An 18,436-nucleotide genomic window follows, 5' to 3' on the forward strand; every position below is an offset into this window, starting at 1 on the left:
TATGTTTGTTTGTTTTGTTGTTTGAGGCATAAGTGGTATTTTATGCCCTTATTTAAAATCGTTTATCATTTTTTCCCCAATGTGGGACTGCACTTAGGGGCTGGTTAGTGCTTTCAAATGTCAAGCATCTGATAAACAAATTATGAGCATTACCATATATAATTCACTTTTTCTCCTAAATTTCTCCTAGGAGATAATTTTTCATCTTCTGCTTAAAATAACTTTTCAGCCCTTTTCAAGTGAAAAAGGATCAAAAGTAGGTGAGCATTGTCTTGCTTGCTGGTAGCTTTAAAAGCATTTTATTGATGAAGGTGTAAAATATCACCTAAGAGAAAACTTAGGAGAAAACGTGAGTTGAATAAGGGCGCTTAGGAAACTTGGAAAACAAAAATTCTGTATTTAGGGGCTTTTGGTTTAAGGGGGTACTTGTTTTTTTGTATTTGTAGTACAGGCAGTGGATAACCGGTCCCTAAGTAAGTGAAAAAATAATGTTAAATATGTTTTATGGTTGTATGAATATTTATCTGTTTATTTTTTGTAAATACCAGAATCTATTCTGATTTTCAAACAGAAGAAATGCTGAAGGGGAAAACTACTTCATAACTGTATACTTATTCTTAAAACTGCTTTAGTTAGTTTAATAGTGACAGTCACAACATTATTAAGATGTGAACTGAATACTTGAAAAACAAATGGTTAATGAAAAATACAGCTTTCCAGAGTACTGTTACGTAAACTAGCAGAAGTGATGAGGCCGGAAAGCAGTCGCTAACTAGGCTGATGTTGGTCTAAGTGGAAAAAACATTTGAGCAGATAATTATCTCTGGGCATAAAATAAATCCTGCTGTGTTTGTGTTTATAATGAGAGCCAAAGGCTTTATTTAAACAGTAGATAAATTGTATTCATGGTGGATAACTTATGTTAATCTCCTCTATAGTGGGAAGGCTTTAATGGGGTTACATGCCATGAGTGGCTGAAAATTGAGGCTGTCATGCTATTTCATCTTCCTGACTTAAATGAAGGATAATGATACCTGCAACCTCAGTGTTAGAGAGCAGATAATTGATTTTGAAGACCAGAGATTAATTTTGTCTACAACCTGTAAATTTAGTTTTACTACTGATAGCAATATAAATTATTGTTTGTTACATGGACATGACAAACACCATTATGAGGAAAAGTACAAACAATATAAAATAAATAAAATATACATACTGTGGTTCAAAACAGTGCATACACATGATTATTTAAACTGATTTTAGCTTAACTTTTAGAACAATTAATCAAAATGCTGGCATTTTCACCTTTTTATAAGGAACTATTAGCTAGCACCATTATTTAAGAAATAAAATAAGCATGTCTCTGGTGTGTTTAATTTTAAATTGGTTATATAATATTTTTAAAGCGAGCCTAATTGAGAGATCATTAATTTTTGCCATTGTTGTGCTTAATTTTAAATATGCTGTATAATATTTAACTAGGTGACCACTGAGGGTTTTTTTCCCCCATAATAAAATGTTCTACTCTGGATAAAACCCACAAATTTTGCTTATTTGTCCTGGTCATTGCAACATTTCGAATATTTCCCTAGTACAAATTATGGCAACAATATTTTTATTTGGAAATAAAGGTGTATTTTTTTCTGGTTTGCATCCATCACTAATAACAAGCCCATAACTGCAAAAAATAACAGTAATATACCACCCTCATGACATGCATATTAAAAATTTTAGTCCCTAAGGTAACCATTTATGCATTTATTTTTAATTGTCATTTTTCTTATATGCATGTTTTATTTGGGTAACTGTGGGAGAGTGGGGGAGGTAAGGGGTGAATTTGAATGGTATATGTGTGTATTTTATTTTAAAAAATGTATGTAGGTGTAATGTTACTACTTGGCCAGAAGATGTCCCCACACATTTTTTTTTCCTGTGCGTACTGTTAGTAGGCTAACAAGAATTAACACGTGTATGTGTTGCTTTCATTTTATCAATGGCCATGGCATCTCAATGATGCCACTGGCCACTGATCACAAGCACTTAGATCAGTGAACAGGCGGTAATGAGAATGTGCGCAGGAGCATGTGGGAGCGCACAGCGGTGATAGACGAATATCTATGTCCCTGTGACTTCAGATGAAGGCCTGCGGGACATAAATATACTGCACAAGATGCAGTAAATAGTTAAAGAAATGCTATATTGATAGAGTATGCAATTTGTTATTGGCTAATTATTTCTAAAAAATGATGTTCCCATGGTTAATGTGTTGGACCCAGAGAGAATATGCAGATCAGCTAGTTTGTTTTCATGGTGCTGATCTGTGCTAGTAACTGTATGCTCGTCACAGATCTATACTAAAACTACTAAAACATTAGCATGATATCCAGGAAATTAGTATTTTTAAACAAAATGTTAACAGGGCCTCAGATTTTCTGTGGCAGTTCACTTCTACTGCTAATGGTGTGTGTGTGTGTGTGTGTGTGTGTGTGTGTGTGTGTGTGTGTGTGTGTGTGTGTGTGTGTGTGTGTGTGTGTGTGTATGCATGCTATTAGCCATGGCTATTTTGGAAATTACAAGGGCTCCTAATATGTGAGCTTCTTCTATGTGAGTGACTTAAAGTTCATGGACAGATTTGCACAGTTTTACAGTGGTACTGTTCCCCATTCCCAGAATAAGGTGCACTTTTTCGGGGTTGAAGGGACATATCTTAAAAAAAACTTTGTAACTGAAAGTCACTGTTATGGAACATTAGTAAAGCTCATCAACTTTTCAGTTTGGGATTGTCTGGTGTCTATTTCAGTGCTGTAGACTAATCTCTCCACCTCCCTGATTTATTTTAACATAATCCCTATTACAGAATCTTATTCATAAGATAATTATGTAGACAACCTCACAGCTTGCAAAGAACAGAAACAGCAGGTTATCCACTCAGAAGTGAATCTAGATTATGTGTCTGTGATACAAGAAATGATACAAGAAACCGTGTCAGACAGCTCAGGACACACACACACACCCAAACTGAAAAGTTGATGAGCTTTACTAATGTTCCATAACAGTGACTTTCAGTTACAAAGTTTTCTTAAGATGTGTCCCTCCAACCCAAAAAAGTGCACTTTATTCTGGGAATGGGGGACAGTACCACTGTAAAACTGTGCAAATCTGCCCATGAACTTCAAGTCACTCGCATAGAAGAAGCTCACATGTTAGGAGCCCTTGTGATTTCCAAATTAGCCATGGCTGACAGAATGCACACACACACACACACACACACACACATACACACACACACACACACACACACACACACACACACACACACACACACACACACACACACACATATATATCTAGTATTTTTTTACTTTATCCTTTTATTTCACATTATCCAGGCTTGGCAGTAATACATAATAGAGAGCCAAGTGCCTATATACATACACATATTTACACACACACACTAGTTTGTGTGTGTGTGTATATTATATATGTCACTAAAACTCAACTCAAGGACTAACTGGTGCTGTTTTAGTAAGCCGAGGCTAAATCATTTCTAAATACAAATACATCTGTTAAAAACAATAATTTTGCAGTAAATGACAGACAAGAGTTTAGTAACTTTATAATGGAAAAGTTAATATTTCAACCTCCTCCCATTTGACTATTAAAATCATTAGTGGCTTCAGTGCTTTGTAAAAAAAAAAAAAAGTTATTTCCTACAAACACAAGCATGACTTGCTTTTTGTTGGTGATCACTCTAGCCATTGCTTAGAACGGATCATATAAGGACATAGTAAGCAAATGATACGTAAATCTAAAATGTATGTTCTTATGATAACTTGTGGGCAGATTTTATTTTGTTAAGATGGAGCAAATTAGATTTTTTTTGAACCACCCTATATCAAGGTTTTGCTCTTGCAGCCTTAGTAAATCAGACCCATTTTGGTGTTACTTTTCATTCCAATGTCTATAGTCTTACTCTGCTTAGCAAATAAAATCGGGCTAGAAAGCCTGTATCTTAATCTGAATGTCTGTTTATTTTCAGCTCCACTAACTAAAGGAGGTACATGCTTGTCTGTTAGGCCCAAGCAGCACCGTTTCATTGTTTGCGGTGAATTAATGATGAGAATGTCGCTGCAGCCGTCAGATTCATAAATCACTAGAAATGAGAGGGCTAATACATAGAAGTCTTATCCTTTTGTTTAGCAATTTATCATGTTGCTTGCACATTAATAAACAGAGCTCCCCTGAGGAAAGCTTTGGAAGATACATTTTTCTTCCTAATTTTCCTCAATTGTAGCCAGTAGATCACAGGTGGAAAGTGAAGGCACTTGTCAAAACCACTCGCGGTTTTGATCCTGTCTGTAGAGAGCAGGGGCTGCACTGTAATAATAATGTCTTGTATATACACATCATTTTTTACATCTGCACTTTCAAAGGAATATATTCAGATTTTTGTTGTGAACATTTGTAATGTTTGTTTAGAAATGGAGGAAAAAGTGTTCCATGAACTGATGCACACACTACAGCTGTATTTAACATAAAACAAAGATAATTTTTTACCACTTAGGTAATAAAAAAATTTCAGTGTTACTGTATATGTGATTGTGAATAATAGTTCTTTATTTATCAGCGCTACACCGAACAATAAGTATCTAGAGTGCATTCTGAATAGAGAACAGGCATATTCAAGTGTTCCTCTTTTTTTTAAGGTTCCAGGTTTCCCAGTCCAAGGCTGACAGCACGGCCAAGCCGGAAAAGAACATTGTCCATATCCCCTCTCTCTGATCACAGTTTTGACCTTCAGACCATGATTAGAACATCTCCAAACTCTCTAGTTACCATTCTCAACAACTCACGAAGCAGCTCCTCAGCTAGTGGCTCTTATGGACATTTATCAGCAAGTGCAATAAGGTAAGAAAAAACTCAAATACCTTCTGGCAATTATCAGATATTATTTACAGTTTTAATAATTAAAGTTATTTAAAGTTTTTATTTTCACCAACCTTCTTAGTGGGCAGGGTGGTGCCTTTTAACGTTACATTTCCATGGTCTTTCTCTGACTCTACTGTCAACTACTTAAGTTAAATACTCGCCTAACAAGGCAGGAAGATGAATGACAGGGACGTTCCCCAATGACGAACACCCCCCGATCCATCTTTCTTTCCGGCTGGTACACGCAACAGCACACGACGGTGCAAACGAGTTCAATCGATCGTGGTACCTTACTTGGCGTTGTTGCGGATCTTAAAGATCTGCCGTGAGGGTTGTTGTCAACAAACATTGTTCACATAATCGCGTGGCTATACCCACGTTGTGAGATTGCAAAAACATTTGTTCATTGCTCCAAAAATCGCAAGTTGTTTGAAAAATCATGAGGTGGGTAAGGGCCTGTAGAATTTGCATGCTCTCCCTATAGTGGACAAGATTGTGAATTAATTTCAGTGTAGAGGTATGACTTGTAGAGGCATGTCTTATGCAGTATCGACAGTTTTCAGTGGTTGCCACTATTGCCATAACTTAATGGCACTTCCGTGACAGTTGCTATATTAACAGCTTGACCACCCAGGGGTTTTTCCCCTTTAGAACCAGAGCAATTTTCACCTGTCAGTGCCCCTCTCATTCTTTTGACAATAACTTAATCACTACTGATCACAACAAAGTGTTTTATATCTTGTTTTTTTTCACCACCAATTAGGCTTTCTTTGGGAGATACATTATGCTAAGAATTATTTTCTTCTAAATGCATTTTAATGGGAATAATAAGAAAAAAATTGGAAAAAAAAAATATTTATCCATTTTCGGCCATTATAGTGTTAAAATTAAACGTTCTACTGTGGATAAAACCAACACATTTTATTTGCCCATTTGTCCTGGTTAATGCAACATTTAAAATTTTTCCGTAGTACAATGTATGGTGCCAATATTTTATTTGGAAGTAAGGCCTCGTTCACATCTGAGGAGCACAGATGGCCGTGCGATCCGAATGCAGCGTATCCGATCGCGCGCCATCTGTGCCGCTGCGCTGCTGATCCCATCCATTGACAGTGATGGGATCAGCTCTACGCTTCCAAACAAAATGCAGCCAGCAGTACGCAAGCGCTTCCCAGCGCATCGTACTGCTGCGGAGCGCAGTAGATGTGAACGGTAGAAGGGCAGTCTATGCCTTTCTGCCGTTCCTGCGTTTCAGCACATCATACGCGCTTCCATATCTGCACGGAAGCGATTATGATGTGAACGAGGCATAAAGGTGCATTTTTTTCAGTTTTGAATCCATTACTAATTACCAAGCCCATAATTTAAAATATAACAGTAATATACCCTCTTGACATACATGTTATAAAAGTTGGGTCCCTAAGGTAACTATTTATGTTTTTATGTCATTTTTTTAATGCAAAAACATATATATATATATTTGAGTACTATGTGAGCGTTTGGGAGGGAAGGAGTTAATTTTAAATGTAAGTGTGGGTTTTTTTAATAAATAAAATGTATTTAGGTTTAATTTTACTATTTGGCCACAAGATGTCGATTCCTATTCACATATGTAAGGTATCCATTTTAAGTGTTTGTTCCAGATCACCACCTTGATAGGAACGGTACGTGGCTGCAGTGCATGTCAGCAGGCAGTGTACTTCTATGTTTTCTACTGAAAAGTGATGGTTGTGGCTGATGAACCACTGTGGATATGAAGATCAGTGGAAGCTCAAGTGCCCCTCACTTGCCATGTGCATGAATACAGAATGGTCAGAACAATGTATTTTGCACCTATTGAACTCCTTATTGGCTGCTCATAATTACGTTAGAGAGGAGTTAATAGGGCAATACAGCAACAAAATTGAATGAGGTCTTTTAGGGTTAACAGCTGGTCGAAAGTATAAAGGCAGCCATACACTGGTCGATGTGCCATCAGATCGACCAGCTGACAGATCCCTATCTGATCGAATCTGATCAGAGAGGGATCGTATGGCTGCCTTTCCTGCAAACAGATTGTGAATCGATTTCAGCCTGAAACCGATCACAATCTGTTGTGGTGGTGCTGCCGCCGCTCCCCCCGCCGGTATACATTACCTGAGGCTGGCTCCCGGGCGTGATGTCCCTGTCATGTGGCACCTCCGGCTCCGGCATCCGCATAGAACTTAAGCTATCACACCAGTGACAGCGGAAGTTCAAATAGAGCGCCCTCTAGTTGTACTTCCGCTGTCACTGGCATGACAGCGGAAGTTATACGAGGATGCCGGAGGTGCCATGACGGGAGCAGTGACGGACGGGATGCCCGGGAGCCAGCCTCAGGTAATGTATACCTGATCGGATCGGCCGCCGCTAGCGACGCGCTCCCTACCCGCGGGCGATCGAGGGTAATTTCCCGCACGGCGCGATCGACGGACCGATCCGATTTCGGGAGGAAATCGGATCGGCGGGTGCGTGTTGCGCGAACGATTGGCAGCAGATTCGATCCCAGTGATCGAATCTGCTGTCGAAACTGCCGCAAATCGGGCCAGTGTATGGCCACCTTAAGTAATGTCTTGAATAGGTCAGTAATTAAGGCAGCATTGTCAGACATACACAAGGATAAACAGACAAGTTGTATTAAGACGGGAGAATGTTCACATTGAATGGAACTGGATGACATATCTCAACTGAAAAGAAAGCGCATCTGCAGTGTTCAAATAAAGCTTGACTGTTGTTAGAAATATGTAATCATTCTGATTGGATTCACTAGAAGGAATATAAAGATGAGTGCACCTAGCAGTTTTGGCGTTTTATTCTAGAGTCCTAGGTCGGAGTCCTGGCCAGTCTTTAAATTGTGGGCTGTGAGGACAGTTACTAATGTGAATTTTTCTTCGTAAAGCTCTGCAAAAACTGTGCTTGCGTTGTGCATGCCATACATTACTAAGCTTCTGTAGTGATGAGTTGTATACCAGTCTACAGACAAATTCATGTCCCCTGGCATGACTGGACAGATGAACTAACAAACCTGGCCTGACCTGCATTATATTATTATTTTGTTTTGTTTATTATTAGCCTATGATGCAGCTCCTCCTTACTTGCAAAAATGTATAATTTTACAGTTTCTGTAACATCTTTAACACTGTGTATTATATGTAAATCATTAGAAAAAATGTGTTTAATTAATTTATCAGGATATAAAAGATCAATAAATAATGCAGCAACATTCATAATTGTGAGGCCAAAATTGAAACACAAATCAAAACAAATTACAAATCGAGATCAAGATTGAGGTCTAACTTAGAAGATGTTTTTTATATTTTATTTTCTATAGAAATTTGCAGATTTACTATCTAAATTTATTACTACACCATGCAAGTAGTTCATGTTCAAAATACTGAAAATGCTATTGTTTTGCCTGTATCCTTTTTGTATTTACATTCCTAATGTGCAAATTGCATAGAGATTCCATGCCAGAAAGCATGCCATCAGACAACATAGAAACTATTTAGCTGAAACTATGTAAATAGGTCAGATGAGAGCTTTGATTACTTTACCATTTAAGACCATGCCCTAAAAAAAAGAAAAGAAAAAGTGGTGTTCAAAGATTCTTTTTATGTAAAACCAAAACTGCAGTGAATATAAATGCTATTATTTTAAATGAAGAAGTAATCATGCACAGGTTCATTCTCCCAAGTGTAAATCAATGGAAAAATTGCAGTTAATTCAAGGTTCAGTAAAACCATGGCAACCCTTAGCTTCATACTTGTTGATGTAGTAAGAAGCTATGTGACAATGGACAAGACAATGCGTTTCCTGAATGCTGCTCACTCTACGTTACTTAGTTCTACTCGATGCAGTGAGAAGCTGTGTGACCATTGATAAGGGCTCTTTCACACTTGCGCAGATTTTGTGCGTTAGCGCAAACGGCTAACAGTTGCGTTAACCAAGGTAAAATGAAAGTCCATAGACTTTCATTTTACCTTTCACACCCCATGCTGCGTTTTGATGCGTTGCGATTCCGACGCACCCGGGCGCAGTTTTTCGTCCGACGTACCCGCGAGCTGGCGTTTTCCGTCGGGTTTGATTGCCAGCTACCGTCGCTGATTGCGTCGCACCGCAGTTACCCGACGACATGCCGCAGGCAGACAACACGTGCAGGAGAACGGCTCCTGCACGCGTTGGCTGATGTGAAAGAGCCCTGAGACAATGCGTTTCCTGAGTGCAGCTCACTCTACCTTGCTTAGTACTGCTTGATGCAGTGAGAAGCTATGTGACCATTGACAAGACAGTGTGTTTCCTGAGTGCAACTCACTCTACCTTGCTTAGTACTGCTGGATGCAGTGAGAAGCTGTGTGACCATTGATATGGGATACTCCGATATTTACTTTAGCTAATAACCAATTTCAGGTTTACGTTCAAGGTTTTCTGTCTTCGCTATACTTTTCTATTTGTACCTCATATTACTACCTCTTAGTGTGCTTAGGCAAAAAAAAAAAAAAGCAAAAAAATTTACAAATCAATAATTAATACAAATCCAGAATTTCTCTATAATAAATGCACCAACCAGTTTTCCTTATTTAAAAAATGTGTACATTCTTTATTATATAAACATCCATAATTAACAAATTATTTTAAACATGACAATCCACAATCCTCCACTACAGATCAGAGCCCAATGGTGCAGTTATGTTCTGGAGAATTAAGCGATTACCTGTCATTAACATGTTATGTTTTAAAGTTTTAAGAAAGCATGCAGAGACTCCCATATAGGACTCAACCCTAAACTGATTTATATCCAACTTTGCTTTATTCCATAAATGCGGTATTGCAACCTACAAAATCAGCACAATGTGTCCGGCCTGTGGCCCTTAGTCAAATGACAAAAGGCGACAGGCCTGAAACATTGTGCTGGTTTGTAAGTTGTATTACCGCATTTATGGGATAAAGACAAGTTGGATATTACTCCGTTTAGGGTTGAGTCTTATACGTTAATTTCTGCATGCTTTGGACTAATGAATTAGAGGCTGGATGGACCTCTTGCCCTGTTAGGACTCTCCGAGATCTACAGTTGCACACCCCTGAGGCTAATGGACTCCTTATTTACACTTGTTTAGACTTTTAACACACATTTATTTTGGTCATCTCCACCCCACTCTTCTATCAAAGTTATGCCATTGTGGATTCATTTTTTCTGTAGCGTCGTGTGGTGTGAATGATTCCCTAGTCCGTGCAGTCACTCAAATATCAAGGTGTTAAATTTCCACCAAATAGATACATCCTAACTATACAAATTCAACTTCTACCCTATTATTGACAAAATCATAAAAAAATTCTGAAAAGAGGATTGACTTTGTCAGCCTCATTGGACGGTGTCCTCATTCAAGATTATATTTTTCCTTCACATCTTTTTCTATCCTTATCAAGTACAAATATACCAATTGTATTAACTCAGCACTAACTAATCGTATTTGAAGGGGGGGGGGGGAGGGAAGCAAAGTATCCAAAGTTAGACTACAGTTACTCAGAACTTCAGGTAGGTGGGCTAAACCTTCTCAACATACACCTTTACAACTTAGCCTCAGTGTGTAGAACAACTGGTTCAAAACACATTTCAGCCACCTAGGTAAAACATTCTGTTTCTATATAGATTTCTCCAATTTAACGTTGTATGATATATGAACTATTTCAATTCTGAGGAATGAATTAATGTATTGAATTGAATTTATGTTGAAGATTATTTATTTCTCTTATTTGTTTTGTAAAACTCTTAATTTCACTAAAAATGTTTGACATAAATTTATCTGCCCCTGATTAGTTCTTTCAAATGATTTTAAAGAACACTCATTGGTCTTTATTATACTCATTATACTCATAGGTCTTTTGTAAATTATTACTGTTCTTTTTCGGGTGTAGTATTAGGCATCGGTATTGAGATGACACAGTTTGGATTTTTTCCACAACACTTTGGCGTTAGTTATGAAGGTTCAACCAACACTTGTTTATAAAAAAAAAAAAAAAAGCATAAAGACATATGACACTATCACAGCCGTAGAATGCATCTGGGAAAGCTATTGACAGAAATTAGGGCAGCTGCATAAATGAGGTCTGTCGCTTCCACCTGCGTTCATTATGATATACTGTAGCATCAGCTCAATACACATCTGACCTGATTTATTTAGGTATGAAATCAGGTGAAGTTAACAAAAAATTCAGTTATCAGAATTATTTTCTACAGATACTGTGTGAATATTGTAAGCAGAACCAAGTTGATTTTACATTCCTTCACATTTATACTTTAATAAATCAAGTGCATCATGTACATCTCTGGACTAAATAGCTCTTTAGAGAGAACTTTGCCCCAGCAGGCATGCAAAGAAAAAAATGTAATTATAAAGCACGATTAGGGTGCACACAAATAAATGGACATAACGAAAAAGAAAACAAATTCTTGGGCGTTTTATAACCTGATCTGTTTGCATACAGAAAGCATGTAGGTTGGAGTCATGCTGCACACATGCTGGCGGTCTAGAAGTAACGTACTCTTACTCAAATTGTTGCACGGTCCAAATAATTCAGTGCATGCTTATGACAGCTCTGTAATTACCATGGGTGGATAGAAAACAATTGTGACAGGGAAAGACCAAGCTCTTATGGAAAATTTACTGTAAACTGTGTATAGAAAATTATCAGTAAAAATTGGTGTAATGTTACTCATAGTTAAAATTGAACAGAAGTCTTCTTGTGGACATACCTTTACACGCCCCCCCCCCCCCCCCCCAAAAAAAAAATGACGTAATGACGATACAATGATTAATTCAGTGGACAAGAAACTGTCTTACCTCAGGTTTGGAGGTTAAGATATATTAGACACCAATAAAAAAGGGCAATGCATAATGAGGGGCTCATGCGCTTCTTCAGGTCAATCACTCTGAGTACTCTGAGTGGGGTACTATTCATAGTACAGACACTGTCTGTTATTGACACGTCCCTTTTTCAGTTCTAGAGACACTCCACTCCATTCTCTGAGCAACAATCGCGGATAGGCACCTCCACCACACCCAATAAAGCGACACTCACCAGACGATGAGACCACCCGGGTCTAAATGAGCCTTGGGGATATTACCAAGTCACCTCCAACCATACACGACCAATTCCAGTCCAGATGATTTTTCCTTACAGTATAGATTCAATCCTGATTTCTAATAACCAGTATATGACTTTAAACACCAGAATTTATTCCGTATTATGCCTCAAATAAAAAAAAAACTCTCATAGCATGACACTGTTAAAGGGAACCAGAGGCCCCAGAAAAAAGCTATTATACATACCTGGGGCTTCCTCCAGCCCCATACGCACAGATCGCTCCCACGCCGCCATCCTCCGCTTCCTGTATCCGGCGGTACCGGGTCCCGTAGTTTCGGACAGTCGGCGGCAGGACGCGGCCAATTATCCGCATCACAGGGGCTCCCGGCATACACTTAGCGTGCAGCTGCATACTGAGCAGCCACATGCGTAAGGGTATGGAGAGAGCCCCTGCTCATGCGGACAATTGGCCGCGTCCGCCGGAAGTGACGGGACCTGGTACCGCCGATACAGGAAGCGGTGGACGGCGGCGTGGGAGCGATCCGTGCGTATGGGGCTGGAAGAAGCCCCAGGTATGTATAAAAGCTTTTTCTGTTTTTAAACAGAGTTCCTCTCTGGTTCCCTTTAAAACTTGAATATTTATCAAAATAAAACACTCACATTCTTTGCTTCTTCAAAACAAGGACAGAGTTTTTTTGCATGAGTTCTCAGTGGCCATGGCTGGCTGCATAGATTCCTTTCTTAAATTACTTGTCAAGGTCATTTTTAATTGGTGTCTAATGAATCTTCATAACTTTCAAGCCTAAGGTAAGACTGTTCCTTACCCATTGCAACAATCATGGTATCATTTTGGGGGGTGCCTTCTTCCACCCAGTATATCTCCAGGAGCTGCAGCTTCATAAGAACCCTACGGTTCACTTAGAAAAAGGTTTGTTATGGCATTCGGATCTGCAGTAAAGAAGAGTAGTTACTTGCAACAGCTTTACACACAAGTACAGCAATGTAATGGGAAACCAACTCGCTAGAGCTTGTAAAATTCATCCAACGGATATGCTTGCAAAGGCTTCCAAGATACCTCACAGAAGCTATAAAGATCCTTGTGGGGTGCTTTTAAAGGAACTTCAGCTCAAGAAACTTGCAAGTCCACCTACACCTCTAAACTGCACATGCACAAGCGTGGTTATAGTTCCCTATAGTAGACTTCCCATGCTGCCTGTAAGATAACAGTGCAATTAATGTTCTAGTTGGGCAGTCAAGTAGCATGTTCTTGAAAATTAGCACTAAAGCTATCTTTCTTTAATGGTAATACATATGTGTTTTATAGTTGTTATTTTTTATAACCTTTTTTTGTTGCTGTTATGATTTAATTTTAGGTGTGCATGAATAATAACTATACATTTAAATATTACTTGCACAGTACAAATTAATATCGCAACATACAAAAGACAGACATTATTATATCATTTTACTTTGTGCAGCCATCAGTGGATTGCTAATTTGACTTTGTATTTTCACATTGAAAACATGTAATACGAAAATGTGTAATATTTGGAAAATATAATATAATATGCACTGTCCTAATAACTTTTGCAATCATTCTGCACTTGGCTTCAATCACTGCAGACCAGTCTTCCAAAGCCATGTATGACATTGTTTTTCTGCATTTTAATGAACAGAACAGGGTAGTTACACTTCGTAATATTTGTTCACTGAAAGGAAGAGGGAGCATTAAATCACTGTGCTCTGTGATAAATGGTTTGTACTGTACATTGAAGAATAAATTGAACAAACTGGCATAGAAGTCAGTGAACATGAAATCAGCTATTAGAAGGGAGCTTGTGAACAAATTCTGAAGCTGATATGCATCTTTTGATTAATGCCCTATCAATCATCCACAGTGGTTACCTTAGCAAAGTCAGGCTGTAATCATTCATTGCTCCTTTCAGGAACACTGGCAGGGACTATGGGCTTGTAATAACGAAACATTATTACTGATTTCCTACTGACTCTCACTGAGAACAATTACTGTTTCTCCCACGTTTTGGGCTTTGCATTATAAAAAATAAAGTAGCAGTGTGTAAAATGAAATGCGAATTCTTCAGATCCAGCCAACGTTCTCCGAGGGTATTTATAATGATATTCTTGTATTAAATGGCAGTGTTACTAATAGTAATATAATTACTTTGTGATCAAGTGTAGCCTAAAACAGGACTTATTCAAAGTCTAAATAGTGTAGATTATTGGCAATTATTTGCTCTAATGAGTTAATTTCCCAATTACAAGATGTGTATTTTTTAACTTAATGTGACTAAAAGTGAGATGCATTCATTTTTCATTGACTGGGCTGCTAATAGGCAGACAAAAGGAAAAAAAATAATTTCATTTCTGACAGACTATTTCAGCCTTCAGAAATGTATGGAGTCATATTATGTGAATATGAGATGTTGGTTGTAATGTGCAGTTAATGCACACAATGGACAGTTACTGCAGAGTTACAGAGGATGCTGTGGTGACAAGTGTAGGTTGGGTGGACTGGGAATGTCATACTATTGTCCATTGTTCTGTCCACCGGGATAAATTATATGTGATTGGCAATATATTCATCTTTTATAAAAGGTACAATCTAATGATCTGTTTTTCCTGAAAAGATGAACTGACTCAGCATCCTGGGACTTAGCTAAACAGAAGATTGAAATTAAGACCTAGAAATAAATCAGACTGTTAAAGCAGATATGTCTTGTTGTCGAAGCATTTCTACCTTTAGCAATATCAGATGACCATATGCACAGTCAGCTACACACACAGTCACATACATTCACAGTCATCATTGACCACTGACATACACCCATTATGCAAATGGCCAAAAAAAGGAGGGCACTGTCATTGGATTCATAAAGACTGACTATTTATTCAAGCACAGCATGTTAGACCCTCTTCCCTGTAGACTTTAGTCTTATTTAGTAGTTATTGGTGCTTTTGCCAGACATTTTGGTTCATATCAGTTTTTTGGAATTTTTGATACAGGTCTCCATACATCTTAATTCTAATGAATAACAGATCCCCGTTTTCTTTCTTGTTACTCCTAGGTGTGCATTTTTTTCTTTTCACTTTAGCCATTAGCATGTTGGCATGATACAGTATATACAAGGGCCACACAGGGATTTAAAGGGTAAATCTATTGCTTTAAAAATCTATTTACTGGGACTCCAAATCCACTTAAAGCTCTCTTAAGGTGGCCATACACTGGCCCGATTTGCGCCCGTTTCGACAGCAGATTCTATCACTGGGATCGAATCTGCTGCCAATCGTTCACGCTACACGCCGAATTTCGATCCATTCCGTCCGATCCCGTCGATCGCGCCGTGTGGAAAATAACCGTCGATCGCCCGCGGGTAAAGAGCGCATCGCTAGCGGCGTTCAAATGCCCGACGACCGACGCAATAGAGCCGCATACATTACCTGCTCCGCCGGCGTGACTCCCGGGTCTCCGCTCTTCTCCGTCTCCCCTCTGGTCTGGTCTCTGGCATGCTTCCCTTCTTCCTGTCCCGGCAGGAAGTTTAAACAGTAGAGGGCGCTCTACTGTTTAAACTTCCCCCAGACAGGAAGAAGGGAAGCATGCCGGAGACCAGAGCAGACAAGAGCGGAGACGGAGAAGAAGAGCGGTGACCGGGGGCAGTCGCACCAGCGGAGCAGGTAATGTATGCGGGCGGGGGGAGCGGCGGCAGCACCACCACAACAGATTGTGATCGGTTTCAGGCTGAAATCGGTTCACAATCTGTTTGCAGTAAAGGTAGCCATACGATCCCTCTCTGATCAGATTCGATCAGATAGGGATCTGTCTGTTGGTCGAATCTGATGGCAAATCGACCAGTGTATGGCTACCTTTACTGTTTTATTTTGAGCTTAAATTATTAAATCCATGGTTGGAAAAGAAATACTGATCCAGGTTTAACTTAACCAAAACTAAACGCATGCTTGTTCATGGTTGTATGCATGACCACAATACAATAATGGATTGTGAATTTACTCTATAATTTCCAACCACTGATTTGTTCCTTGCAATGGATCTAGTTGTCGCCAGTTAAATCACTGACTTTGCCTCTGAGCATTCCTGTTGGTCTATTGGCATACTAGGGATGAATCATTCAAATAAACCTCACTGGCGAACATTGAATTTCCACTGGAGTTTATTTGCATTAGCCACAAGTGATTTCCCTTGTTTCCCAAAACAATACACCTACAGGAAGTTTCAGCAGGCAACTCAAATATGTTGATGCTCAGGTTCCTGACCAGTATATGGAAGGGATGTAACTATTAGGGATAGCAGCAGCAACGTTCTGCAAGCAGAAGAAGTAATGGTGAAGAACAGAATGATCATAAAGAGTCACAGCACTGTAGACCTCCCCAAACTTTTACACCACCTCCATTAGTGCCTCAGAAGGGGGAAGAGCCCTTTGTATTTGACTTTGGGTCATGGGTGCTTTGCAAGTAGGGTGGGTGAGAGACTTTTCACCTAAAATTTAAATTAGTATTATGCATTCACATAGAACTGACAACTTTCACAGCACTTTACCAAGTGCATAGTCATGTTACTAACTGCCTCAGAGAAACACACATACTCTAATCATATCCATATGTCTCTATCATACATGCTCTCTCGGAGAGACTCGCATAATCTAATCATAGCCATATGCTGCTATTATGCTCTGAGGCCAATTTTGGGGAAAAACAGCTAACGTTTAAATATGTTTTCAGGATTTTGGATGAGTCTGGCGTGCCTGGAGGAAACCCATGCAAACACCAAAGACCATAAAAACTCCATGCAGATAGTGCCCTGCCCAAGAGTCAAACCTGGGACTCCAGTGCTAGCTCTAGGTAAAAGTTCTGGCCAGTATTGGAGGCAGCTGGGCTTAGCTCCTAAGGTGCAGGACACTGTGATCACAGCCTCTAACCTGGTGGGCAGAATGCACTGCATTATGCATAACAATGGTGGTTACACTAAGGTGCAGAATTGAAAATTAAAATCCCTTGGCTTAATAAATCACTGCTTTTGTGATACTAATTCTGTCAAATGGAAACATCAGTAACACTGATTTTTTTTTTTTTATCGCACATGTACTATGCATCTAAGTGGTAATTGTGCTGCTGGATGGTCCAGTTCAGGGCCGGGCCGAGGCATAGGCTGGAGAGGCTCCGACCTCAGGGCGCAGTGTAGGAGGGGGCGCAGAATTCATTCAGCTGTCATTCCTAATTGTGTTTGAAGCAGAAAGAAATAAGAAAAGGGGATACATGGCAGTGACTGCAAGCCAGATAACTAGATATTAAGGTGTTGGGGAGGTTGTGGGCCCTGTGGCGCTTCTTAGTCTAATAGCAATCAGTGTGTGGCGGCTGGGGTGGGAGGGATGGAGGGGCGCACTTTGGTGTCTCAGCCTTGGGTGCTGGAGGACCTTGTCCCTGCTCTCGTCCAGTTGTAGTTTATGTGACCTGTAAATGCATGTATGATCTCCAATCTGTTTGATGCATTTGGCACAAAATGCAATACAGTAGACTCCCATTATAGTAAACTCTGTTATATTAAACCTCTGGATATAGTAAACGCAGTCTTCAGATCCCAGCAAATGTATCTATATAAATATACAATGTATGACCAACTCTGATATAGTAAACTACTTTTCCTGGCCCTTGGAGTCTACTATAAAGAGATTCTACTATATTAGTGAAAATAACAAGCAATAAATATCAGGGTAAAATAATTTTATTCCCCTTTTATCTATATTTTCTTATTGAGGTGTATCACTTGGAACCATTTACTTGAAGAGCACACAATAAAGAGCGGTTTGGCATTGCCTGCCTGCCTGCAGAGTGAAGTCTTTTTGCCTTAATATAATTTTCCTCAGAATTGAACTGTAGGCTCAGAAACACAGAGGAATAATGAAGTGATGACAGGTATTAGCATGTGTAATGGGCTTTAATAGACATTTAATGATGTTAAACTGAAAGAAAGAGACGGGATCTCCCATTGGAATACCCCTTTGCTGAAACATTGATCAGCAGTCTTGCAGCAGATTTTAGTGCAAAAGGCTCCGACAGAAATTCTTTCTAGGTGACATTCTGGCTGAGCATACTCTCCATCGTCTGAAGAAAAAAATGAGTGATATGACAAGCCCTCTGCAGAAAACACATTTACCCATTGATTTTCCATCTTTATAATGTGAATAGGAGATGTGTGGAGGAGATTCAGTTTTTCTTGGATTATATAAATCTTTTCCTAGATAAGGTGACCCATCAAATGCATAACACATTTACTTTAATTTGTTCGGTTATAGTTTTACGGTGTACAATACACTGGAATATGAAAATAGGAAAGATAAATTACATTAATCATTAACAGAAATAGCATAGACTA

The 18,436-nt window shown here is 39.1% G+C and overlaps 1 protein-coding gene across 2 annotated transcripts in view; it reads left to right on the forward strand.

The window, feature by feature from the left end:
- GLI3 (GLI family zinc finger 3) overlaps nt 1-18,436 on the forward strand; it is a 425,689-nt gene that overhangs the window by 334,691 nt on the left and 72,562 nt on the right. For both annotated transcript variants that reach the window (XM_068236373.1, XM_068236372.1), the window contains one exon: nt 4,707-4,908. In XM_068236373.1, coding sequence (XP_068092474.1) covers nt 4,707-4,908 — 202 coding nt within the window. The remainder of the gene's footprint in view (nt 1-4,706; nt 4,909-18,436) is intronic.

The sequence above is a fragment of the Hyperolius riggenbachi genome, chromosome 5, assembly GCF_040937935.1.
Source record: "Hyperolius riggenbachi isolate aHypRig1 chromosome 5, aHypRig1.pri, whole genome shotgun sequence".
Taxonomy (NCBI): domain Eukaryota; kingdom Metazoa; phylum Chordata; class Amphibia; order Anura; family Hyperoliidae; genus Hyperolius; species Hyperolius riggenbachi.